Genomic DNA, 27,042 nt, shown 5'->3' with positions numbered 1-27,042 from the left:
ATATCTGTATATTCTGAATAGTATCAATATGTCCTAACTCATGCATACTGATATATTCTCATTCCTGAGTCCTGATAGGCTCCTGATCTGACGGATATCTCATTTGGATATTCCCCGGCTACAGACCGTTTTCGCCCAGCGATGTGTGAACCATATACAAGGCCAATAAAACCGATCTTGAATCTTGAAAACCATAAGACTTTTTCTCAAATGTACATTCACTTTCATTCCAATCACCTTCCTGCTCTAAATATATGTTACGTCGTCTCCTCCAATCACCTTCCTGCTCCAAATATATGTTACACCGTCTCCTCCAATCACCTTCCTGCTCCAGATGTATATCGTACCATCTGACCTCCAATCACCTTCCTGCTCCAGCTGTCCATCCTAGCATGCTGTCCAGCGGTTCTAATGATTCTAATGATTAGAAAGTTAGTGTTCCTGCCCCTGGCTGTTGTCCTCCAGCTCTGTAATTGGTTTCCCTGATGATGTTGGCGTCTCAAACATTGTAATTCGTGGCCACGTTATCATGGAAATATGGCACATCAAGTTTTCTTTTGATTGTTTTTGTTTTGTACGTGCCCCGGGGCTCCAATATGTATATAATTATATGGAGCGTCAAGCCCCAAGATAGATGATGAAAGAGAGAGAGAAAGAGAGAGGGAGGGAGATTGAGACTGAGAAAGGAGAGAGAGAGAGAGAGAGAGAGAGAGAGAGGAAGAAGAACATTGTTTTATTTGTGTCATGACAAAACAGGAAATTGAATTAATCTGCCTGTGATTTATGTGGAGTCTAAATTGGCTCGAGGGACCGATTTTTATGAAACTTAAAATTAATGAAACATCCGGTTTTTCCTCGTGTTGTTGGCTCCAAAACTTTTCTCGTCTGCCCTGTGCTCCCTGGTGGCCAGGGAAGGGTCATTAAGGGCTGGGTTAGTCTGGACAGTGGGATGTAGCTGGCAGGACACTTTAGAGAAAGATGACTGGCCAGTCCAGCACGACTCAGGAGGTGAGTCATGGTGTTTTGACCAGAGATAAAAAAAAAAAACACTTTATATCTCTCCCAGGAGAGGTCAGGCTTCTTCACCCCGCATCTCCTCCCACACACACACACACACACACACACACACACACGCACATGCTCTCTCACACACACACACACCACACACGCACACTCACACAGAAATGCTTTGATTTATCTTTTCAGGCTCAGTAGAACTAATCTAAAATTAAGAAAGTTGTAATGTAATGTAGCAATTCTTGCTAGAGGTCAATAACTTTGTGAAGGCTGGAGGTGATAGACCGGTGTGTTGAGAGGGAACAGAACATGCTCAGGGCTGTACCGAATGGTGTTAGACCGTCATGGTGGACAAATGTCTAGTGTCTCTTTGAGGCAGGCAATTTTCCATGACAACACGGGTCAAAAGTGCAACATTAAACACACTGACTTCATCTCACCCTCTCATCTCTATCTTACTATCTCAATACACATCTCTATTTCACTCGTACACATCTCATCAGCTGGTAGACAGACTGATAGGAGAGCAGAGGGACAGGCTGTGTACAGTGTGGTGTTGAGGGCAGAGGGACAGGCTGTGTTCAGTACGGTGTTGAGAGCAGAGGGACAGGCTGTGTACAGTGTGGTGTTGAGGGCAGAGGGACAGGCTGTGTTCAGTACGGTGTTGAGGGCAGAAGGACAGGCTGTGTTCAGTACAGTGTTGAGGGCAGAGGGACAGGCTGTGTTCAGTACGGTGTTGAGGGCAGAGGGACAGGCTGTGTTCAGTACGGTGTTGAGGGCAGAGGGACAGGCTGTGTTCAGTACGGTGTTGAGGGCAGAAGGACAGGGACAGTACGGTGTTGAGGGCAGAAGGACAGGGACAGTACGGTGTTGAGGGCAGAAGGACAGGGACAGTACGGTGTTGAGGGCAGAAGGACAGGGACAGTACGGTGTTGAGGGCAGAAGGACAGGGACAGTACGGTGTTGAGGGCAGAAGGACAGGGACCGGTGTTGAGGGCAGAAGGACAGGGACAGTACGGTGTTGAGGGCAGAAGGACAGGGACAGTATGGTGTTGAGGGCAGAAGGATAGGCTGTGAATTGTGCAGGACAGTGTGTGTGTGTGTGTGTGTGTGTGTGTGTGCGTGCGTGCGCGTGTGTCTGTATATGTGTGTGTGTGTGTCTGTATATGTGTGTGTGTGTGTGTGTGTGTGTGTGTGTGGTTGTGTGTGCATGCGTGCGTGTGTGTGTGCGCGTGTGTGTGTGTATATGTGTGTGTGTGTGTGTGTGTGTGTGTGTGTGTGGTTGTGTGTGCGTGCGTGCGTGTGTGTGTGTGTGTGTGTATGTGTATGTGTATGTGTATGTGTATGTGTATGTGTATGTGTGTGTGTGTGTGTGTGTGTATGTGTGTGTGTGTGTGTGTGTGTGTGTGTGTGGGTGTGCGCATGTGTCCAGTGGAGCTTCTACGGCCTGTTTTGTCAGACAGTGTGGATGCAGAGCAGCTCAGTGGTCAGGACAGCGGCCGAGAAGAAGCTCAATTTCACACTGCGCTGGAGCGTATCATCTGAGCCTGACCACACACACACTCTCCGTCTGTCCCTCACACACACACACACGCACACACACACACTGAACTACACACACATTTCCATGAAGGGGTGTGGGCACACTGATGTGCACACACACACACAAACACGTGCGCATTTCCCTGTGCTGGACCAAAGTCCTGTACCCACTGATTACCCTGCGTCCCATGGGTCTAGATCTGAACACACAACCAAACCCCACCCAACGCAAGACTGTCTCACACACACACACACACACACACACACACACCCTCTCTCTCTCTCTCTCTCTCTCTCTCTCTCCCTCTCTCTCTAGCCCACCCTGTTTCTCAAGCAGACATACGTGAAGAGTCGATTTTCACGAACACCACGCATCTTCTGGAGGGACACCAACACTCCAGGAGATCTGGCTACTGTTCCATCCTTCCTCCTCATCTTCCTCCTCCTCCATCTCTCACCCTTCCTCCTTCTCCTCATCCTCCTCCACCTCCTAAACTCAGAAGAAGCATTACGGAGTCTCAGAGTGTTACCAGGGAGAGCTAGCACTCCCTCCTCCTCTAAACTCAGCGCTAGTATGCTCCCCAGGAGAGTTTTTCACAGCTACCCGCGATTATCCTCCAGTTGACCTGATGCCAACCCACTCTGACACCCAGAGAGAGTGAGAGAGAGAGATGGAGAGAGGAGGAGAACTATAATAGCTTACAAGCTGTTCTCCAGCCTACGTTGTGTAATTGATCTCGTCTCAGGCTCTGTGAGTTCAGAGATATCGTCATCATCGTTGTCCCCGGTGTGCTCTCATTCCGTTTGGTTACTCTCTCTCTCTCTCTCTCTCTCTCTCTCTCTCTCTCTCTTCCTCTCTCTCTCTCCCTCCCTCCCTCCCTGGGGCCAAGCCACAGCATCAGGCCCCTACATCCACTCACTCCACTGGCTCTCTCTCTCCCTCTCTCTGATTTTGAATGTTATTCTTTCTAGACGATAGATAGATAGATAGATAGACAGACAGACAGACAGACAGACAGACAGACAGACAGACAGACAGACAGACAGACAGACAGACAGACAGACAGACAGACAGACAGACAGACAGACAGACAGACAGACAGACAGACAGACAGACAGACAGACAGAGAGAGAGAGAGAGAGGGGTCCTCCAGCTGCATGTTATATATGTCACTGTTGGAGCTTTAGAATTTCAATAATGGTTTTTTATCCATAGGGAAAACCTGCTTATGAACAAAACTGAGATAATATTAATTATAAATAAATAAATTCATATATTTATATTTTAATCCCTCTCTTCTCTCCAAAAACTGAGGAGGACTGTCCTCCCCTGCCTCAATAGACGAGCCTCCACTGACATACATACATACATACATACATACATACATACCTACATACATACATACATACATACATACATACATACATACATACATACATACAAGATAAGAATAAGATACATATACATCCACACAACCAGGCTGTCTGGGTATATCTAGTAATACACATGTATACATACATACATACGAGCACACCTCTATGACACACGGAACGCTCAGGCCCTGTTTGCACCTGGGTGGGAGGAGCCTGTGGCTGAAAGAGCTCCCCGTGTGCCACAGCTCGCCATGAAGGGGATGGGAGGGGCTGTTGCATATTTGACCTTTCCCAGCTCCTATAGTCTCCATCACCAACCTGACCCCCCCCCATCTCGTTCCTCATCCTGGTGGGGCCGCTCACTCTGGCCCGCCGGGCAGCACTGAACCTGGCCGGGCGGTGTTAATAAACGGTGAATCTAACGGCCACCCTACTCTATTTATTTCACCCTCGTTAGAATGGAGACAACACAGCAGCTAAATCACTGAGCTATCGATCCATCTGGGCCTGTATGAGCTCCTCGATCGGTCTTTCTCTCCTATTTTTTCCTCCTCTCTCTCTCTCTCTCTCTCTCTCTCTCTGCTGTTGCCTTGGCAGCAATTGAACATGGCTTTATGGGTGCCATCAATAGCCTACCGCATTAAAGAGTCTGTGTGTCTGTCTGTCTGTCTGTCTGTCTGTCTGTCTCTCTCTCTCTCTATCTCTCACTCTCTCTCTATCTCTCACTCTCTCTCTCTCTCTCTCTCTCTCTCTCTCTCTCTCTATCTATCTATCTATCTATCTATCTATCTATCTATCTATCTATCTATCTAACAATCTATCTATCTATCTATCTATCTATCTATCTATCTATCTATCTATCTATCTATCTATCTATCTATCTATCTATCTATCTATCTATCTATCTATCTATCTATCTATCTATCTATCTATCTATCTATCTATCTATCTCCTCTTCCTGACTTTACCAGGAGCTGTGTATGCATGTGTTCTCCACAAGGAAAACAAAGAGCAGAGGAGCTATGATCTCCAGACGTGTGTCACACACACACACACACACACACACACACACACACACACACACACACACACACACACACACACACACACACACGTCAACACATCCAGATCACACCCCATCATGACCCTAGCATGTAGAGAGTCACGGATCCACGGGGGACAGACACTGGTGGAGTACTGGGTCTTTAAAACCTTCAAAGACTCTTAATTCATTAGTTTGGCTTCGTCTAGAGACAGACAATGAGATGTAAGGGGTTTAATTTCATGTTCAATGTTTCAGGTTTCATGTGTCAAACTCGTGGCATGAAATAATGTTTCATGCTACCATTATCGTGTTAATGTACAAAATTGATGCCAATGTACGCTTTTTAAAGTTCTGTCTGCCTCATCTCTCTCTCTCTCTCTCTCTCTCTATCTCTCTCTCTCTCTCTCTCCAGATCACCAACCGCTACATCTACGATACTGTGCTGCTATTGGCCAACACCTTCCACAGGAAGTTGGAGGACAGGAAGTGGCACAGCATGGCCAGCCTCACCTGCATCAGGAAGAACTCCAAACCCTGGCAAGGGGGCAAGAGCATGCTGGACATCGTCAGGAAGGTACAGAAAGAACACGCACACACACACACACACACACACACATATACACACACACACACACACACACACACACACACACACACACACACACTGTCTCCCGAATGCTCCACTATAAGAACCCAGCACCAGTTCTTTATTCTTCAGCCTACAGAATATTATTCTAATGAATATTATTAAGATGGGATGGAATAGATTTATATATCCGCTAACCACTCACATCTTTGTGCCTTCCCCACTTCCATCCCAGACTGCACCTCTCCTGTGACCTGATAGATTAGATACAAATCTGAGACCACACAACCTATCTGTGGTTCTACTCAAGGGAGATGTCTGTTGGTATGGCTGCTAGAAATTCATTTACGGAGAAGTATACTTTCCTCCAAGGGAAATGTTTAGTCTAGGGTAACCTGTCCGATCCTTGGCATGCATAATATTAACTTTTTACAAATACAAGAGGTCAGATAATATTTCCCTATCTGAGCCCATCTCTCTGGGGAGAGTAAAGGGACAATATAACTTCAACTTAAATGCAATATTTACTGTATTAACTAATTGATTATCAGGGCAGTAAGCCAAAACAAAAACTAATAAATGAATGATAATAGTAATTCAACTAGGAAGGGTGCTCAGAGAGCACAGGGCTCCCTCATTAATGCATTTTGTTGGTGTAACCGAGTTGAAATGGTTAAACTCACTGCTCAGTATAAATATAGCACACGTGCACCATTGAAGAGTTAGCTTTTTGGTGGTGTAACTGATTGTGGTGTTTATGAGAGGTGGTCATGTCAGAACAAAACTGAACATACTTGTGTATTTGTGTAATTTTTTCAATCGGCCATTTTAGACAATAACAGAAGACACGTTACAAAACTGTGTCCATGTCTCTGGGAGGGGTAGAAGGGCACTAGCCCAGTGTCCATGTCTCTGGGAGGGGTAGAGGGGCTCTAGCCCAGTGTCCATGTCTCTGGGAGGGGTAGAAGGGCTCTAGCCCAGTGTCCATGTCTCTGGGAGGGGTAGAGGGGCTCTAGCCCAGTGTCCATGTCTCTGAGGGGTAGGGCATTAGCCCAGTGTCCATGCCTCTGGGAGGGGTAGAAGGGCACTAGCCCAGTGTCCATGTCTCTGGGAGGGGTAGAGGGGCTCTAGCCCAGTGTCCATGTCTCTGAGGGGTAGGGCATTAGCCCAGTGTCCATTTCTCTGGGAGGGGTAGAAGGGCACTAGTCATGTGTCCATGCCTCTGGGAGGGGTAGAAGGGCACTAGTCATGTGTCCATGCCTCTGGGAGGGGTAGAGGGGCTCTAGCCCATTGTCCATGCCTCTGGGAGGGGTAGAAGGGCACTAGCCCAGTGTCCATGTCTGGGAGGGGTAGGGCACTAGCCCAGTGTCCATGTCTCTGGGAGGGGTAGAAGGGTTCTAGCCCAGTGTCCATGTCTCTGGGATGGGTTCTAAGTTGGTTTATGCTACACACCTCCATCGAGTTTTGTGAAAATCGTTCTGGTAGTTTTTGTGTAATTTTCAGATATAATTTTGTTTTACATGCTTAGAAACATAAGATAATATTGGTTGCTTTAACAGCAAATAAATAAAGTTGATATCTAAGATGATATCTAAAGCTGACTTGATTCCTCATTGTAACAAAGAGCCAACATTTTCTTAAGACAAATCAACATATTCCTCGCGGCTCGAACCCGTGCTAAAAATTCATGAGACCTTAACTGCTCTGCCACCAGGCAATGTGTAAGCCTAGCAGAAGTAAAGACTAGAAAGTGTTCTCAGAGCACAGGTTTCCGCGCATGAATGTATAAGTTGATAACAATGAATAGATAAGAAAGCAACACGGTTTGACTGTCCCTGTCTTTTTCCATATGATATCAGAGTGCATTTAGCAGAAAATAGTTTGTGGGATGTTCCAATCGCTCTGGTAGTTTTTGTATAATCCTGCTATGTGACGGATAATACAGATTTTTGTTTGCTTCAACACTCAAATTAAAAAGAACAGTTAGTGAAACCTGACACTCAAGGGGCAAAACCTCAGCCCAGATGTGCAGGTAGTTTATGATTTATATGTAGGCTAATACCACAGGATCCAGGCTAAGAAAATGTAACTTTTCTCAAAGTGTTTATCTGATTTGTTTTTCATGAGTCAGATATGATTTTGTTTTAAATGAATAGAAATATAAGACAATATTGGATGTAAACAGCAAAAAAAAAGTTGATATCAAAAGCCAAACCCGGGTATCAAACCCGGGCCAACACATTGCTAGACTGGTACATTACCGCTCGGCCACCGGTGGTATAGAAAATCTGTCAGGGGAAGTAAATGTAAAGGAATGGAAACCGGTCCAAGTATGGCAAATGTTTTCTTTTAATTTGTGTATCCGCCCTTTTGATTCTGATCCGCACTAAAATTGAATGTATTCTAACTTGGCCCATGATACACCCCTCAACTGAGTTTCATGAAAATCGCTCTGGTAGTTTTTGTATAATAAGGGGACATTGTTAGGCACAACGCGAAGCGGAGAAAACCCACCTAGCTGTTCTAAAATCACTGTAACCCACGGCCTCAATTGGTTTATTGCTTTTATACAACGCTTACTAAAATTGTGGGATTTCACAAAATAAACACCCAGGAACATAAGGTGATAATTCATTGAAAACAAAACATCATTCTTCTGCCGAGCAATATAATTCCTTAAAGTGCAAATGGTTGCCAGCAACACAGACAGGAATACCAGCTAATCAGCTACAACCAAAACATGCCAGACAGGACGTTGATAGCAACCAGTGAGCTAGCCATGACTGATACTGTTTAGTTGCTGTGCAACATATATATATATATATATATAAATGGATCAGTTGTCAAAGCAAAATGGCAACAAACCTTATACTAGTGTTTCCAAATAAGCTTGTTTGAGAGCACTATGTTATTTTAACTGCCTGTCGCTATATAAGGATGGTAGCTAGCTAGCTAACATAGCTTTAGATTAATTAACTTTTTTTTCTCTTGTGAACATGTTCTTTTCACCAACTATTAACACAGCAATAAGCAATAGTTGCTTCAGCTAGCTAGCTAGAGATATGCCTCTGAAATCAATTCAGACAGAGCCAACAACAACCGCAGCTCCAGAGTACATTCCGTGCGACGTTCAGAAAGTGTTGTAGCAAGGGGCATCCTAGAAAACCAACACAAAACGTTCGCAATGTAGCACTGTCAGATGAGTTTGTGGGGCTGCTGCTGCTCTGTACTGTAGATGCTAATGCTGCCACATAAGCTACAGAAGGATGAAAAGCTAGGTAATAGTAATGCTTTGGATCGAATGCTCAGATGTTTTGAAATGTTAACAGGATTGGCAGCGCATAAATACAAAAAAAAAAATTGTTTTGCAGTCACAGGTGTGTGGTTATAGAGTATTTTACAAAGGCTTCCAGCTGATCAGAATCAAACATACGTACACCGTACCTACAAATATATGTCTTCTCACACTCCGCGTCCCGCCCTGAGCGGTGTGTTTGTCCTTAGTGACAGCGAGACTGTCCCTAGGCGTGGTCAGAACCCTAGCTGAGGATTCATCAATCACCCTCGTCTAAAAACACAAGCACACACACACATACACACATATAAATACCCTAAGGGATGTGTCTCTGTACTATGCTCTTTGACTGGAATTAGAGTGTGTGTGTGGGTGTGTGTGCGTGTGTGTGTATATGTGTGTGTGTGTGTGCTTGTATGTATGCGTGTGTGTGTGTATGTATGTGTATATGTGGGTCTGTGAGTGTGTGTATGTATGTGTGTGTGTGTGTGTGTGTGTGTGTGTGTGTGTCTGTGTGTGTGTACTACACGCTGGGATCATTACAGTTTAATTTAGAGAGGGGACTGGGTTAGGTTTATTGGCCCTTTTTCGATTTTTTGCATCGGGATGAACTCGCCTGGATACCACTCATCAGCTTTCATAATTGGCCAGTTAATTAATCCTGTCGACGCGCCATTGGTGCAATACATACACAACAATTATTTTATTGTTAATTACATCTGCTGTAGAGGACGTGCCAGCAGGGTAGCAAAGTTGGGGAGAGAAATATGTTTGTTTTATTGTACTGTATGTGTTTGCTTTTGTGTATGTGTGTGTCTGTGTGTATGTACGTGTGTGTGTGCGCGTGTGTGTGCGCGTGTGTGTGTGCGTCTGTGCAGAGTAGAGAGGTTTTGTGATGCTGGAGAGCTTCAGAAAAAAATGAGATGAAAAGCCTTCATGCTCTGGTTTGTCAACAGACAGCGAGCAAACCCCCCCCCCCTCTACACACACACACACACACACCCACCTCCCTCTGCGCCACATGCCTTTGTTTACTAGCTCTTGAGAGAGATGGCCTTATAGTCCAGGGGCCAATAATGATATTTTCACACATTGGTGCCCACTAGACTACATGTCTCTAGTTTATATTTTGGTTTGAAAACCCTGCCAATCTGGTAGCTCAAAAATAATAATCACTTATTGCTAGAGGAGATTTGTGTGTCCCTAGTGCCTCGGCGGCCTAGGCAATAGTCTTGTATGCCAAGTGCATGCGCCGCCCCTGAGCTCAAAATGTCTAGTACAAGTCAACGTTGGAGCATAAAGTGCTCATCATCATGGTTATTACCTAACCCAGCACCCCGATAATAGATATGATTATATTTTCAATGTTTCATGTTCATAAAGTAAGAAAGAAAAAATGAAAATAATTTGTGGTCAGGCCACACATTGTCTTGAGGAGAAGTCTAATGACATGCAAGTTGCCCCTGAGTCTTTTGTAAAAACATTAAATTAATTTGTAGATAAACGTGCCCCTTTTAAGAGGACTAGGACCAAAGATAGAGTTGTGCCATGGCTCTCTACTGAGCTGTCTAACTTGTTTAATGATATAAATTGTGCCTGGCCGTGTGCCAGACGCACAGGCGATACCCAAGACAGGCTTTCATTTAGACAACCCCGAAATAAATGTACAACACCTGTACGGAAAACTAAATCTGATTACTTCTTGGATTTAGTCACTAACTCATAATATAACTCATAACATAATATATTATTCAAACCCAACTAAATTCGAGGGTGCAGTGAACCTGTCTAAAAACAAATCCTCTTGGTAAATAACCAATTAAAATCATTTATTTCAAGTCATTCAGTTTTAAGTCCTGACCAATCTGGATTTAGAGCTAATCATAGTTCTATTTCAGCTGTCACTCGTCACTAATGAGATAATCTTGCCATTAGACAACAGGAAACACTATGCTTTCCTCTTTGTAGATCTCTCAAAAGCATTGATACAGTCGATCACCAGCTGCTTTTAAACAGACTATCTAGTATTGGTTTGGTTAGAGATGCTTGTGACTGGTTTCAGGATTATCTGTCATCAAGATGTCAGTGTGTGAAATCGGGTAACATCCAATCGATTTCCTGTCTCTAGCTAAAGGTGTGCCCCAAGGATCGGTGTTGGGTCCTGTCCTTTTCACCATCTGTATTAATGCTATTGTCTCTACACTAACTGGCTGTCATGTTCATTCCACCTTACATCTGTTGGACTGGAGCCTTGGCACCTACCAGACCCGATCTAATGATCAGATTATTCTCAGGGTTCCTCTAGTGCATTCTGAACTTGCAAGGGCTGTTTTTTTCCATTATGCTCCTCATACTTGGAATACCTTACAACAGACTCTAAAGCTTGAGGTCCTTCTTTCAGTCACAGAGTTTAAGTCCATTTCTCTAGATCTATGTACTTCAACCTGTAACTGTTTTAAATTATTATTATTGTACATGATGATACCATAACCCTGAACCACTGACGATGGCCGCATTGAAATCATTGCGTCCTGTGTCTCTGTCTCCCGGTAGGCTGGAGTGAGTGGTCTGTCCAGCTACCTGGAGTTCAACGACAACGGCTCCAACCCCAACATCTTCTTCGAGATCCTGGGGACCAACTATGGAGAGGACAGGGGCCGTGGTGTCAGCAGGGTAGGAACATGCACGCGCGCACACACATGACTGCAAGCACACACACACACAAACACACACACACAGGAACAACACTTGACAACTTGAATCCACACGACAAATTATATGAGAGTATGTGTATATATATATATATATATATATATATATATATATATATATATATATATATATATATATATATATATAATTTGTGTGTGTGTGTGTTCTCATATACAATGGCTGTATTGTGGACCTACAGCTTACGGCTTTTTTCTGGCTCGCTAAGCCCTAATTTGTGGAATAATGATATTAACAGACACTGTGATCAGGTGCTAATTGATAATCATATCTGACTAATGAGATCCAGTAGCCTCAGAGAAAGACACACACAAAGCAACAACACACACACAAACACACACACATCCACGCAAACACATGAGGTTGTTTATCTAAATCCTGGGTTTTTTCTCATCTTAGTGAAGGGCAGGTAGCAGGTGAAGCTCTCTTTCTCTCTCTTTGTCTCACTCTCTCTTTCTCTCTCTCTCTCTTTGTCTGTCACACACACACACACACACACACACACACACACACACACAGCACACACACACACACACACAGCACACATGCACTGGAAGAAGTTAAACTTCCAACTAGAGTGGCCAACCAAGGTCACCCTGAGCATGAGGGCCGGACATGACATTGCAGACAAATGCACCCACAAGACCGGCTAACATTACAGCTAGGCTTCTGTCCTATAGAGCCAAGGACCCTCCCACTCCCACCCACACACACACACACACACACACACACACACACTCACAAACTAATACAAGGATGTGAATAATGCACATTCACCCTTATTATGCATGCATGTACTCTGAACAGAACTTCACGACAGAATATACACACACACACACACACACACACACACACACACACACAGACTGATAAATCTCTACTTCCAGAGGGGCATGCTGTAGATTTCAAATGAGATTGCCTGCCCTGGTTAGAGATAATGGTATGAGACACAAACACGACGCGTCATGACTCCAAAGATGAAAATGAATCTTTAAGTACAGAATAATTACATTAACTCCTGATTCCTTAATCACAGAATATAATTACTTTTGAAAGAATTAAAAATGTGCTACACTGCTGCAACCATAACAACACAGTGTATGTAGACTCACAGAGAGGTAATGTGTGTGTGCGTGCGTGCGTGCGTGTGTGTGTGCGTGTGTGCGTGTGTGCGTGAGGAATCGAGCAGACTGGTAGATAGTAGACACACACGTAGCGGGTGGTGGTGGTTTAGTGGACCATAGCAACATCGCTCTGGATAATGTAGGGATCTTTGTCCATCCACCCATTGCTCTCTGTAAAGCGCATTGTGTGTAGGGGACTGAAATGTGCTATACAAATAAAGTTTGCTTTCATTCTGATTTGATCACAAGGTGGTGGTGTTGAGTATACGGACAGCAGGGCAGTTGGTCCAGGGAGATGGGTGGTTGGTGCAGGGAGATGGGTGGTTGGTTCAGGGAGATGGGTGGTTGATTCAGGGAGATGGGTGGTTGGTTCAGGGAGATGGGTGGTTGGTTCAGGAAGATGGGTGGTTGATTCAGGGAGATGGATGGTTGGTTCAGGGAGATGGGTGGTTGGTTCAGGGAGATGGGTGGTTGGTTCAGGGAGATGGGTGGTTGGTTCAGGGAGATGGGTGGTTGGTTCAGGGAGATGGTTGGTTGGTTCAGGGAGATGGATGGTTGGTTCAGGGAGATGGGTGGTTGGTTCAGGGAGATGGTTGGTTGGTTCAGGGAGATGGGTGGTTGGTTCAGGGAGATGGGTGGTTGTTTCAGGGAGATGGGTGGTTGGTTCAGGGAGATGGGTGGTTGGTTCAGGGAGATGGGTGGGTGTGTAAAGCACCTTCGTTTGTTTCCTTTCCTCATGCGTTTCTGAGCGCTTTCATCCCCTCTTTCAAAACCTACTAGCCCTAACCCCAACCCTGACCATAACCTGAACCATTTGGTGAACATGACTATTGCTTCTAGATAAGAAAGAAAGATAAGGTACCAGTATGGATTAATTATGTACTGTACATGCTACAGTATAAGTATGAATAGAAATATATAGCTGGATAAATAATCCTGGGGATGAGATATATTGTTTTCTGTATGTGGTTCACAAACTATGTCAGGCCCTCCTTTGGAGGAAAAAACTTTCACTAGATTCACTAGATGACTACACCAGTCTGTGTACATTTCTCCAAAATACTTTGCTAGAATAATAACGTGCCGAATCAATATCAATCCTCCATCATTAACTATTCTCCAGCAGTCTGTGTGTTTTATCAAAAACAGAGAGAAAGCTAATAAAATTGTTCAAACTCCTGACAATAATAATATGCTCCGTCAGTAACAATAACACTGCTTCATATGTCTGTGCTCTTTCAAAAATAAAGGAGAATATATTGAAATTGTGTAATCTGTTTTGCTAGAACAATACCATACAATACAGTTCAATAGACTGCTCCTCAGACTGTGTGCTTTTTCAAAAATAGAGAAAAATCTTTGGAAATTGTGAAATCACTTTGCCACTTTGTAATCTCCACTTCGTAATCTTTGTAAAAAAAAAAAAAAAAAAAAAGAAAGAGAAAATGCAGATATTTGGCAAAAAGATGAACAAGTCAGCTGTCCCTATCCAGCCAACCCCACCCCTTTTTACCCTTGGCTCTATGCTTTCTGTTAACCCCCCCTCTGCTTTGCGGCATTCTCTATGCGCCTGTTCTGCTAAGTGCCTAATGTGCTTTGTTATGTGATTCACATAAATATCATATTAGAGACTACAGGGATAGCTAACACATAATGGCCTGCCTACCATGTTGGCAACGTCTCTCTAACTATTGGTGCACTCTAGTGTTAGTTATGTCTCTCTTATGAAGTATCTAGCCCATGTTTATTGCTCTGTAAATGTTCTTAGCCAACAGACAAACATTTCCCAGGAGCTTGCTCGATCGTCTCGTTGAGAGAGGTCAGGGAATAATTTCTACAGCTCACTTTTCTGGCCCCCGGGTGAAACTGTTTTTTGACTATGCCCCCCCCCCCCCCCCCCATTGCTCTCTGTAAAGCACATTGTGTTGCCTCTGTGTATGAAATGCTCTATACAAATCAAGTTTGATTTGATTTGATTTTAAGTCAATATGTGAGTCTTCATCATGGCATTAGTGGCTGCAGTGAGCCTGTTTTGCACTGTGGATCTTTTCAAAACGTGTTTGCAGGCTTGATACTGCCACTCCCAAGCCATGCTCAATGTTGAGCTTAGATCTGTACTTGGTGTTCAGTGAAGTACAGTAACAGTTGAAAAGCCAGTCTCACCGAGTGTGGGGAAGGGAATAAGCATGCCGGCGGTCCTCTGCCCTATGAGGGCATGCTCCTTCACACCAAACCAGGATTCACTCACTGCCTGAGCTCGAAACCTCAGCCTCAGGATGGAGTCAGATGTCATCTCAATGAGCTGGTCCTCTTCTGCAGAGCTGAAATCGGCAGATGCTGCAGATAGATCCTTTATTTGTAAGTGCATATTTAACACAGCAAAATTCAGTTTTACAACAATCCATTCCAGTTAGTAAGTAACATACACACAACATAAATAAATAAAAACACAGCATAAATAGTCATAGTCATAATTAGTCAGTCAATAACATAAAATAACCTGCTGCATCAAATGGATCTATCATCCAGTAATACTGAGCCCAGTTGTCTGGGAAGTATTTTTGGAATAATCCTCTCAATGAAGAGGTGTTGCTTGAGACAGGGGATCACTGTAATGGCTTCAAGATTCAAATTCAGATTCTCAAAGGCATCAGTATTTCCTTGATCAAGGCGCCTGCCCCCACATCTCAAGTTTCCAAGTGAATGCACTGATCTCATCTGCCAGGTGAGGTAGATGCTTATCTCTGCCTTGAAGCTGAAGATTAAATTCATTCAGCTTTTCCAAATAAATCTCTGAGATGGGCTGCTTTGACGCTAGCGCCTCTCTGTAAATGACAGTGCGTTCGTTCATTCACGATACACTCTTGATAAGTGCCCCCATCCCCTCCTCCTCCTTGACATTGCCTGTACGCCACTCCGAGAAAAAGTCCTCACACTTCTCCCATTTCGGTCCGTGTTCTGTCAGGTAACTGTCAAGAATCCCAAAGACCTCATCAGCTGTCGCCCCCCGCTTTTGACATACTTGCAAAACAGCAAATCCTCGCTCAGTTACTCGGAATAGCGAACGTACATAATAAGCAGTCTTTATCACTATACCATACCATACCACTTTATTTATAGAGCACATTTAAAAACAACAAAGTTGACCAAAGTGCTGTACAAGTCAAACAACAATAACACACAAAGAGCACATAGTAAAACATACGCAGTATGTCACATGAAAAAGGACAAGTCTCTTAGGCCATGTCAGGAAAACGTAAAAGAATATAAGTGTGTTTTGAGGCGTGATTTAAACACCTGTAGAGTGGGGGCCTGTCTAACATGCAGAGGCAGCTCGTTCCAGAGCTTAGGGGCTGCCACTGCGAAAGCCCGATCCCCCCTGAGCTTCAGCCTGGATTTGGGGACAACCAGGAGAAGCTGATCAGAGGACCTGAGGGACCTTGAAGGAGCATAGGGTTCCAGTAGTTCTGAGAGGTAGATGGGTGCCAAGCCATTTAGGCACTTAAAAGTAAACAGCAAAATTTTAAAATCAATCCTAAAACGCACAGGAAGCCAGTGGAGCGATCACTGTCTATCCTCATCCACTTGTAATGCAAAACATGTCTTTTAGTTTCTCTGTGAGTTCTTCAAGATCATCCGAGATGTCGCATATACGTCTTGCAACTGTATGATTGGACAGGGGGATAGCCTTCCATTTTGCGGAGTTGTCTCATCAATCATAGTTGACACCATATCAAGAGCAGCGGTGAGTATGTGATCCTCAGCTATCGTCTTTGGTTTCTTGCACTCGGCAGTTCTTTATGCAACCTTGTATGACACCGTTTGTGCGTTCTTTTCACTGATGCAGCTCTAACCATGCAATTCCTTGCGGTGCTCATCCATTTTATTCATCAAAGTCGAGCGGCCTCTTGACGTGACTGGGGTGTGATGTCTCTATGCGTCATATTCATTCGTTGAGTTTCATTCTGTCAGCTGTGAGAGTTTTCAGACAGGAAACACACAGGGGTCTCCCACCACATTCGTTGTTAAGCCAAGAGCAAGATAAGCTTCGTCATATTTTCTTGACATGTTTGTCTCCGAAGCATCGCCTGTTTTTCTTTTAGTCTCTGTCAAATATTCTTCCATTCTGTACCAGCGACTCACTGTTGGTGGAGGTGAATGAACCCATTCATTGAGAATGTGAAAGCTCGTTGTTTATTGTTCCGCTGGGAGAACCATGCCAATGTCATAACAATAGTTCCGCATGTCGGTCCCCACTTCTGACTTTTTCCCCCTGGTCGCTCACCCCCCACCCCGTCATGCCTTTGCGCCACACTTTGAGAAATGTTGGCTTTGGGGAAGAAGCTCTTCTTGAGTCTCTTTGTTTTCGCCATGTGTGTGCGGTACCTTTTCCCCGACCGAAGCAGAGAGAACAGTCCGTTGCCTAGATATAGGACGAGGATAGAGGCCGTGTGGGTGCTAGATATAGGACGAGGATAGAGGCCGTGTGGGTGCTAGATATAGGATGAGGATAGACGCCGTGTGGGTGCTAGATATAGGACGAGGATAGAGGCCGTGTGGGTGCTAGATATAGGACGAGGATAGAGGCCGTGTGGGTGCTAGATATAGGACGAGGATAGAGGCCGTGTGGGTGCTAGATATAGGACGAGGATAGAGGCCGTGTGGGTGCTAGATATAGGACGAGGATAGAGGCCGTGTGGGTGCTAGATATAGGATGAGGATAGAGGCCGTGTGGGTGCTAGATATAGGACAGGGATAGAGGCCGTGTGGGTGCTAGATATAGGACGAGGATAGAGGCCGTGTGGGTGCTAGATATAGGACGAGGATAGAGGCCGTGTGGGTTCTAGATATAGGACGAGGATAGAGGCCGTGTGGGTGCTAGATATAGGACGAGGATAGAGGCCGTGTGGGTGCTAGATATAGGACGAGGATAGAGGCCGTGTGGGTGCTAGATATAGGACGAGGATAGAGGCCGTGTGGGTGCTAGATATAGGACGAGGATAGAGGCCGTGTGGGTGCTAGATATAGGACGAGGATAGAGGCCGTGTGGGTTCTAGATATAGGACGAGGATAGAGGCCGTGTGGGTGCTAGATATAGGACGAGGATAGAGGCTGTGTGGGTGCTAGATATAGGACGAGGATAGAGGCCGTGTGGGTGCTAGATACATGACATTCTGCGTACAGTGCCCCTGTCCTGCCCCTGCACAGGAACTGTGTAGTACATCTAAGTTGTTTTATCTTAGCGTGTAACCTGGAGGTTTAACCTCCACAAAAGCACCAGTTCAACTCTTCACCTCTCTCACGCACGCAGTGGGCTGTTGTGTCTGTCTCAGCCCTACAGACAAGGGATCTGACATCTCCGGTGTACGTATGTACAGTTTGAGGCTAAAGGCATTCTCTCTTCTCTCACATAAAAAATACAGACAACAGGACCCCCCATCGGCATTTCAACCATCCATCCTAGACCTAGGAAGTCCTTTCCAGAATATATTGGATAGTCTAGGCCCCATATAATCAATAAATCATTCTATGCGATCAAACGCTTTTTCTGCTTCCAAAGAGACTACCATACTGTAATTTAAAGCTCGTTTTGCTGGCATGGTGAATGATGTTAACTAGCCTTATATCAATATTACAGGAGTTCCTTCCAGCAATGAACCTTGTCTGATCAGTCCTGATAACATGTGGGAGGATCCTAAAGCCTCATTGCCAATATTTTAGACAAGAGATTGACATCTACATTTAACAAACTAATAGGCCTAAAAGATTAACATTCATCCCCCTGGTTCTTCTTCTTAAGAATCAGGCGAATATTGGCTTCTGTAAGTGTTTTGGGAAGTGACCCTATCTGGAGGGAGTGATTAATGTTTCACAGAGTCTTCACCATCAGTGAATGAAATTCTTTGCAGAATTCTGAGCTAAAGCCGTCAGGACCTGGGGCTTTCCCGGATTTTAAGATTCCGATTGCTTCCATTATTTCCTCCAGTGTCTATTCAATTCTGTTTTTTGTCTTTCACCAGGCTTGGGAAGAGTTAAATTAGAAAATAAACTGATAATTTGTCTTGAGGCCCCTGCCGCTCGCTCACTTGTGTATAAGCTTTCATAGAACTCTGCAAACATCTTATGTGTGCCTTTGCTATCACTCTCACCAGAGGTATCCTTATCACTATCACTCTTATCCTGACCAGAGACTTCCTTAACAGAGGGGATATCACTATCACTCTTATCCTGACCAGAGACATCCTTAACAGAGGAGATATCACTATCACTCTTAGCCTGACCAGAGACATCCTTAACAGAGGAGATATCACTATCACTCTTATCCTGACCAGAGACTTCCTTAACAGAGGAGATATCACTATCACTCTTAGCGTGACCAGAGACTTCCTTAACAGAGGGGATATCACTATCACTCTTATCCTGACCAGAGACATCCTTAACAGAGGGGATATCACTATCACTCTTAGCCTGACCAGAGACTTCCTTATCACTATCACTCTTATCCTGACCAGAGACTTCCTTAACAGAGGAGATATCACTATCACTCTTATCCTGACCAGAGACATCCTTAACAGAGGGGATATCACTATCACTCTTAGCCTGACCAGAGACTTCCTTAACAGAGGGGATATCACTATCACTCTTAGCCTGACCAGAGACTTCCTTATCACTATCACTCTTAGCCTGACCAGAGACATCCTTATCACTATCACTCTTATCCTGACCAGAGACATCCTTAACAGAGGAGATATCACTATCACTCTTATCCTGACCAGAGACATCCTTATCACTATCACTCTTATCCTGACCAGAGACATCCTTAACAGAGGAGATATCACTATCACTCTTAGCCTGACCAGAGACATCCTTAACAGAGGAGATATCACTATCACTCTTATCCTGACCAGAGACATCCTTAACAGAGGAGATATCACTATCACTCTTAGCCTGACCAGAGACATCCTTAACAGAGGAGATATCACTATCACTCTTATCCTGACCAGAGACTTCCTTAACAGAGGAGATATCACTATCACTCTTAGCGTGACCAGAGACTTCCTTAACAGAGGGGATATCACTATCACTCTTATCCTGACCAGAGACATCCTTAACAGAGGGGATATCACTATCACTCTTAGCCTGACCAGAGACTTCCTTATCACTATCACTCTTATCCTGACCAGAGACTTCCTTAACAGAGGAGATATCACTATCACTCTTATCCTGACCAGAGACATCCTTAACAGAGGGGATATCACTATCACTCTTAGCCTGACCAGAGACTTCCTTAACAGAGGGGATATCACTATCACTCTTAGCCTGACCAGAGACTTCCTTATCACTATCACTCTTAGCCTGACCAGAGACATCCTTATCACTATCACTCTTATCCTGACCAGAGACATCCTTAACAGAGGAGATATCACTATCACTCTTATCCTGACCAGAGACATCCTTATCACTATCACTCTTATCCTGACCAGAGACATCCTTAACAGAGGAGATATCACTATCACTCTTAGCCTGACCAGAGACATCCTTAACAGAGGAGATATCACTATCACTCTTATCCTGACCAGAGACATCCTTAACAGAGGAGATATCACTATCACTCTTAGCGTGACCAGAGACTTCCTTAACAGAGGGGATATCACTATCACTCTTATCCTGACCAGAGACATCCTTAACAGAGGAGATATCACTATCACTCTTAGCCTGACCAGAGACTTCCTTATCACTATCACTCTTATCCTGACCAGAGACTTCCTTAACAGAGGAGATATCACTATCACTCTTATCCTGACCAGAGACATCCTTAACAGAGGGGATATCACTATCACTCTTATCCTGACCAGAGACTTCCTTAACAGAGGGGATATCACTATCACTCTTAGCCTGACCAGAGACATCCTTAACAGAGGGGATATCACTATCACTCTTAGCCTGACCAGAGACATCCTTAACAGAGGGGATATCACTATCACTCTTAGCCTGACCAGAGACTTCCTTAACAGAGGATATATCACTATCACTCTTAGCCTGACCAGAGACATCCTTAACAGAGGGGATATCACTATCACTCTTAGCCTGACCAGAGACTTCCTTAACAGAGGGGATATCACTATCACTCTTAGCCTGACCAGAGACTTCCTTAACAGAGGGGGTATCACTATCACTCTTAGCCTGACCAGAGACATCCTTAACAGAGGAGATATCACTATCACTCTTATCCTGACCAGAGACTTCCTTAACAGAGGAGATATCACTATCACTCTTAGCGTGACCAGAGACTTCCTTATCACTATCACTCTTAGCCTGACCAGAGACTTATCACTATCACTCTTAGCCTGACCAGAGACATCCTTAACAGAGGAGATATCACTATCACTCTTATCCTGACCAGAGACTTCCTTAACAGAGGAGATATCACTATCACTCTTATCCTGACCAGAGACATCCTTAACAGAGGGGATATCACTATCACTCTTATCCTGACCAGAGACATCCTTAACAGAGGAGATATCACTATCACTCTTATCCTGACCAGAGACACCCTTAACAGAGGAGATATCACTATCACTCTTATCCTGACCAGAGACATCCTTAACAGAGGAGATATCACTATCACTCTTAGCCTGACCAGAGACTTCCTTAACAGAGGAGATATCACTATCACTCTTAGCCTGACCAGAGACTTCCTTATCACTATCACTCTTATCCTGACCAGAGACATCCTTAACAGAGGAGATATCACTATCACTCTTAGCCTGACCAGAGACTTCCTTAACAGAGGGGGTATCACTATCACTCTTAGCCTGACCAGAGACATCCTTATCACTATCACTCTTATCCTGACCAGAGACATCCTTAACAGAGGAGATATCACTATCACTCTTAGCCTGACCAGAGACTTCCTTATCACTATCACTCTTAGCCTGACCAGAGACTTCCTTATCACTATCACTCTTATCCTGACCAGAGACATCCTTAACAGAGGGGGTATCACTATCACTCTTATCCTGACCAGAGACATCCTTAACAGAGGGGATATCACTATCACTCTTAGCCTGACCAGAGACTTCCTTAACAGAGGAGATATCACTATCACTCTTATCCTGACCAGAGACTTCCTTAACAGAGGGGATATCACTATCACTCTTAGCCTGACCAGACATCCTTAACAGAGGATATATCACTATCACTCTTAGCCTGACCAGACTTCCTTAACAGAGGGGATATCACTATCACTCTTATCCTGACCAGAGACATCCTTAACAGAGGGGGTATTCTGCGAATCAGTTCTTCTCTTCACCAAGGTAGCCACATACTTGCTGGGTTTGTTACCAAATTCATAGTTTATTTTTTATTTTATTTTTTTTACGTTTTTTTATTTGACACTCATATGGCAGTTAAAAACTGAAATGCATGAGTATTTACAAGAATATACACATTAAACCTAGGCTAACTCAAATTACCAATAGAACAAACATTCAATATTTTAAAATGGTCATTCAAGATTCTTGTCAGGGAGGGGATGGGAGACATCCTGTATCTTTGGGTTCTTGTCCTGGGTGTCCTGGGTGTGCTTCATGTCTGGGTGTCCTGGGTGTGCTTCATGTCTGGGTGTCCTGGGTGTGCTTCATGTCTGGATGTCCTGGGTGTGCTTCATGTCTGGGTGTCCTGGGTGTGCTTCATGTCTGGGTGTCTGCAGGTGTGCTTCATGTCTGGGTGTCCTGGGTGTGCTTCATGTCTGGGTGTCTGCAGGTGTGCTTCATGTCTGGGTGTCCTGGGTGTGCTTCATGTCTGGATGTCCTGGGTGTGCTTCATGTCTGGGTGTCCTGGGTGTGCTTCATGTCTGGGTGTCCTGGGTGTGCTTCATGTCTGGGTGTCCTGGGTGTGCTTCATGTCTGGGTGTCCTGGGTGTGCTTCATGTCTGGGTGTCCTGGGTGTGCTTCATGTCTGGGTGTCTGCAGGTGTGCTTCATGTCTGGGTGTCCTGGGTATGCTTCATGTCTGGTGTGCCGACCGGACACCTGGGCTCTGAAGGGGGGGGGGTGGGGCAGTTCTTGAAGGGGGAGTTCAGGAGGCTCAGTGCAAAGTCCCTACAGAGTAACTTTCTTCTCTCATGGAGGGTGGGGAGAGAGAGGGTTTGGAGAGCGTCCTGGTAGCCAGAGTATGCTCTGCCCATTATGATCCAGCAGGCACGCTTTTGGACACGTTCAATCTGTTAAGACATGGCCTCTGTTAGGTTATCATTCCACACTGGGCAGGCGTACACCAGGGAGGGGCGGACGTATCCGGTGTAGATGGTGGTCATGTCTGGGATTTTTGCCTTACATTCTGTTCTGCCTCCTGGGTGAGCAATGCATACGTGTTGCTGTTGTGATCAGTGTGGTTCTTAGATTAACCTCAGATGGATTCTGATTATAAGCATTTGCATGTTCTGATAGTTATTTTTCTAGCTTCCGTTGCTCTCCTCTACTCTTCTGTTTCTTTCTTATTTCATGAGATTTAATTGGGTCATAATAATATGCCTTACACATCTCCAATTAAATGGAAGAAGATATCTTTGGTGTGTTGTTACTAGAATAGAATAGGCGGAACTCAGTTATAATATATGAGGTAAAATTCGGGTGATTTAACAAAAGTGTATTAAATCTCCATCTATTTGGACGTTGTTGGGCTTCACCATGTGCAAATTTAAAGTAGTATCTATTCGAGAGCTACTTTCATGAACCCCAGAGAAGAAAGTACAATCTTCGTTGTTAGGGTTTAACATTCACCACACGTCCATATAACCTAACACTTCACATGTAGCAATTGTTGTTCGCACCCTTTGAGAAGGAATGTTCCCTTCGCTGGGTAATTTATCCATATGAGGGTATAATGTGCAATTAAAGTCCCCGCTAGCGATAGACTGAGCGCAACCCAACTCAGCCAGTTCTAAAAAAAAAAAAAAACCTTAATAAGATCAGGAGAGTAGCCCAGTGGGGCATGAACATTTAAAATGTAAATATTCTCACTGTACAGACACCCTTTGATTACAACAAATCTTCCTGCACTGTCCTTAATACAAGATCCAAGTGTAAAAGGAAGCCGCTTGTTAATAAGGATACAAACCCTTCTACTACTGGATGTAAAGGATGAAAAAAAAGACTAGCCCCACCCACTCTCTTTGAAGCTTTTCATGTTCTGAATTTTAGATGCCGGCTGCTGTCCTATGTCCCTATAAATTTATACTATCCATGTTCTAGTACCTCACATAAATCCACCCTTGTGACTTATAACCAAATGTACTGTACTGTTCCCCTTAAACTCAAAACTAAGCAGTCAAACTTAACATAACTATATGCACACGGTTCCCCTACAAATAGTACATTTAGCCGTATCGCCATCTTGGGCCTTGTCAGCAGAGCCAGCCACCACAGTGGTCCTACTCTTTTCTTTTTTTTTTAGCAGATTTAGAAGACATTTTAGCTTTGCCCCAAAAGTGCTCTAAGGTCATCACATAGATTTTCCACTGTGTTTTGTGCCAGATTGGGCTGAATTAGATATAAGATGCAAGACATTTTGCAACGAAATTTCAGGAGCACACACTGAACACTGCTTCTTGGTCTGTATCACAGGAAGTCCCCCATAAGGTACTGTTTTGAACCCCAAATGGTTCTTTCTGACCTGACAGGGGTCCATAGCCTTACAAATCTGAAAAGGATTCTTCTAGACCGATGTGGTCTAACATGGTCTGGTGGCAGACTGATGTGGTCTAACATGGTCTGGTGGCAGACTGATGTGGTCTAACATGGTCTGGTGGCAGACTGATGTGGTCTGACCAGGTCTGGTGGTAGACTGATGTGGTCTAACCAGGTCTGGTGGTAGACTGATGTGGTCTAACATGGTCTGACCTGGTCTGGTGGCAGACTGATGTGGTCCGACCAGGTCTGGTGGTAGACTAATGTGGTCTAACATGGTCTGACCTGGTCTGGTGGTAGACTGATGTGGTCTAACATGGTCTGGTGGTAGACTAATGTGGTCTAACATGGTCTGGTGGCAGACTGATGTGGTCTAACATGGTCTGGTGGCAGACTGATGTGGTCTAACATGGTCTGGTGGCAGACTGATGTGGTCTAACATGGTCTGACCTGGTCTGGTGGCAGACTGATGTGGTCTGACCAGGTCTGGTGGCAGACTGATGTGGTCTGACCTGGTCTGGTGGCAGACTGATGTGGTCTGACCTGGTCTGGTGGCAGACTGATGTGGTCTAACATGGTCTGACCTGATCTGGTGGCAGACTGATGTGGTCTGACCAGGTCTGGTGGTAGACTGATGTGGCCTGACCAGGTCTGGTGGTAGACTAATGTGGTCTAACATGGTCTGGTGGCAGACTGATGTGGTCTGACCAGGTCTGGTGGCAGACTGATGTGGTCTGACCTGGTCTGGTGGTAGACTAATGTGGTCTGACCTGGTCTGGTGGTAGACTAATGTGGTCTGACCAGGTCTGGTGGCAGACTGATGTGGTCTGACCAGGTCTGGTGGTAGACTGATGTGGTCTGACCTGGTCTGGTGGCAGACTGATGTGGTCTGACCTGGTCTGGTGGCAGACTGATGTGGTCTAACATGGTCTGACCTGATCTGGTGGCAGACTGATGTGGTCTGACCAGGTCTGGTGGTAGACTGATGTGGCCTGACCAGGTCTGGTGGTAGACTGATGTGGTCTAACCTGGTCTGGTGGCAGACTGATGTGGCCTGACCAGGTCTGGTGGCAGACTGATGTGGCCTGACCAGGTCTGGTGGCAGACTGATGGGGTCTCAGTTCTGAACAATGTCTTGGTGCTGAGCACTGAGCTGCCTTAGTGACTCTGAGGTGAGGCCATTCGCTCTCTTTCTCTCTCCCTCCCCTTTTCTCTCTCTCTCTTTCTCCTTCCCCTTTCTCTCTTTATCTCTCACCTTCCTTCTCTCTCTTTCTCTCTCTCTCTCCATTTCCCTCTCCCTTCCTCTCCCTCCCTCTCTGTCTCTCTCCCTCTCTCTTTTTCTGTCTCTCTCCGTCTCTCTCTCTCTCTCTCTCTGTCTGTATCTCTTTCTCTGTCTCTCTCCATACACAGTTCCCCATGGAGATACTTTAATGACTGTGCTCATTATTCTGTCTCTATTTCTCTCCTCCTCTCTCTTAATTCATCCTGTTCTGCTCTCTCTCTCTCTCTCTCTCTCTCTCTCGTTCTCTCTCTCTCTCACCCATACATCCACTTGTCTGTGTATTTGATAATGGAGGACAGGGGTAATCCATCATAATTATAATAGCCCCCGTGCAAGAACTAGTTTTCCACTCCATTAGATCCTCTGGCTACACAGGACATAGCACTCTATATATCAACAACCTCCATGTGCACCATTGTCCTGTGTGCGTGCGTGCATGTGTGCGTGTGTGTGTGTGCGTGCGTGTGTGTGTGTGTAACGGCCTGGCTGGCCTATCCGCAGGGCACTAAGTGATTTCTACAGGCAAATGGGACAGATTTATATGTGAAATGTATGGCCCTAAAGAGGGTCATAGCCGGGTTTGATCTCATACAACAGGCTGATGAGACTCACTGAACCAGGGAGGAAGAGAGAGAGAGAGAGAGAGAGGTGGAGAGCAAGCAAGAGAGAGAAAGCGAGAGAGAGAGAGAGAGAGAGAGAGGTGGAGAGCAAGCGAAAGAGCGAGCGAGAGATAGACGGAGAGGGAGGGTAGGAGAGAGGTGAAGGGGGTGGGATTGAAACAATTGGGGTTAGCGAAATAGGAAGAGAGAGAGAGGTGTGTGAGGGTAGCGTAGATAACCTTCCCTTCCCATCTAGACCGTGTGGTGCGTCGGAGGGGGAGACAGCTCCAGGAGAGAGCAGACAGGGAGATAACATCCCGTGTCATGAGACCGTGTACATGAATAACCTTTCTCTCCTACTCTAGTGGTTCTTAATACAGCTCGTCTGTCACAACACTGTCACTGATAATGTTCACTTGATCAGCTCTGTTCCAAGACGAGAGAGAACACCCTCAATTATGTGTCTGGGTGATGGTTTTTGGGAAACGGTATGTCCGGACTGCTTTGGTGGACATGTCTCCATGGGGGGGGGGGGGGGGGGGGGGCATAATTGGTGTTCTCTCCTGACCAGTCTAAATGCCGGGCTAAGCACGCTGGCCACATGTGACAATGTCAGAGAGTCTCTCCTGGGTCTCCGACTGTGAGGCATGCTCCTCCTCCTCTGCCTCCTCCTCCTCTTCCTCCAACTTTCATCCTCTTCCTCCTTTGTCTTCCTCCACTTCCTCCTCTTCCTCTCTTCTTCCTCTGCCTCCTCTTCAT

At 45.1% G+C, this 27,042-nt stretch overlaps 1 protein-coding gene across 1 annotated transcript in view; it reads left to right on the top strand.

The window, feature by feature from the left end:
• The window catches only part of grid2 (glutamate receptor, ionotropic, delta 2), a gene marked incomplete at both ends in the record, with an annotated part of 437,190 nt that overhangs the window by 268,676 nt on the left and 141,472 nt on the right, over nucleotides 1-27,042 (top strand). Inside the window, 2 exons of the mRNA XM_084439644.1 lie at nucleotides 5,391-5,552; nucleotides 11,413-11,532. Coding sequence (XP_084295770.1) covers nucleotides 5,391-5,552; nucleotides 11,413-11,532 — 282 coding nt within the window. The remainder of the gene's footprint in view (nucleotides 1-5,390; nucleotides 5,553-11,412; nucleotides 11,533-27,042) is intronic.

Source organism: Borostomias antarcticus, assembly GCF_949987555.1.
Source record: "Borostomias antarcticus genome assembly, chromosome: 6".
NCBI lineage: Eukaryota > Metazoa > Chordata > Actinopteri > Stomiiformes > Stomiidae > Borostomias > Borostomias antarcticus.
The sequence above is the reverse complement of the archived record's forward strand: the minus strand, read 5'-3'. Positions and strand labels throughout refer to the sequence as shown.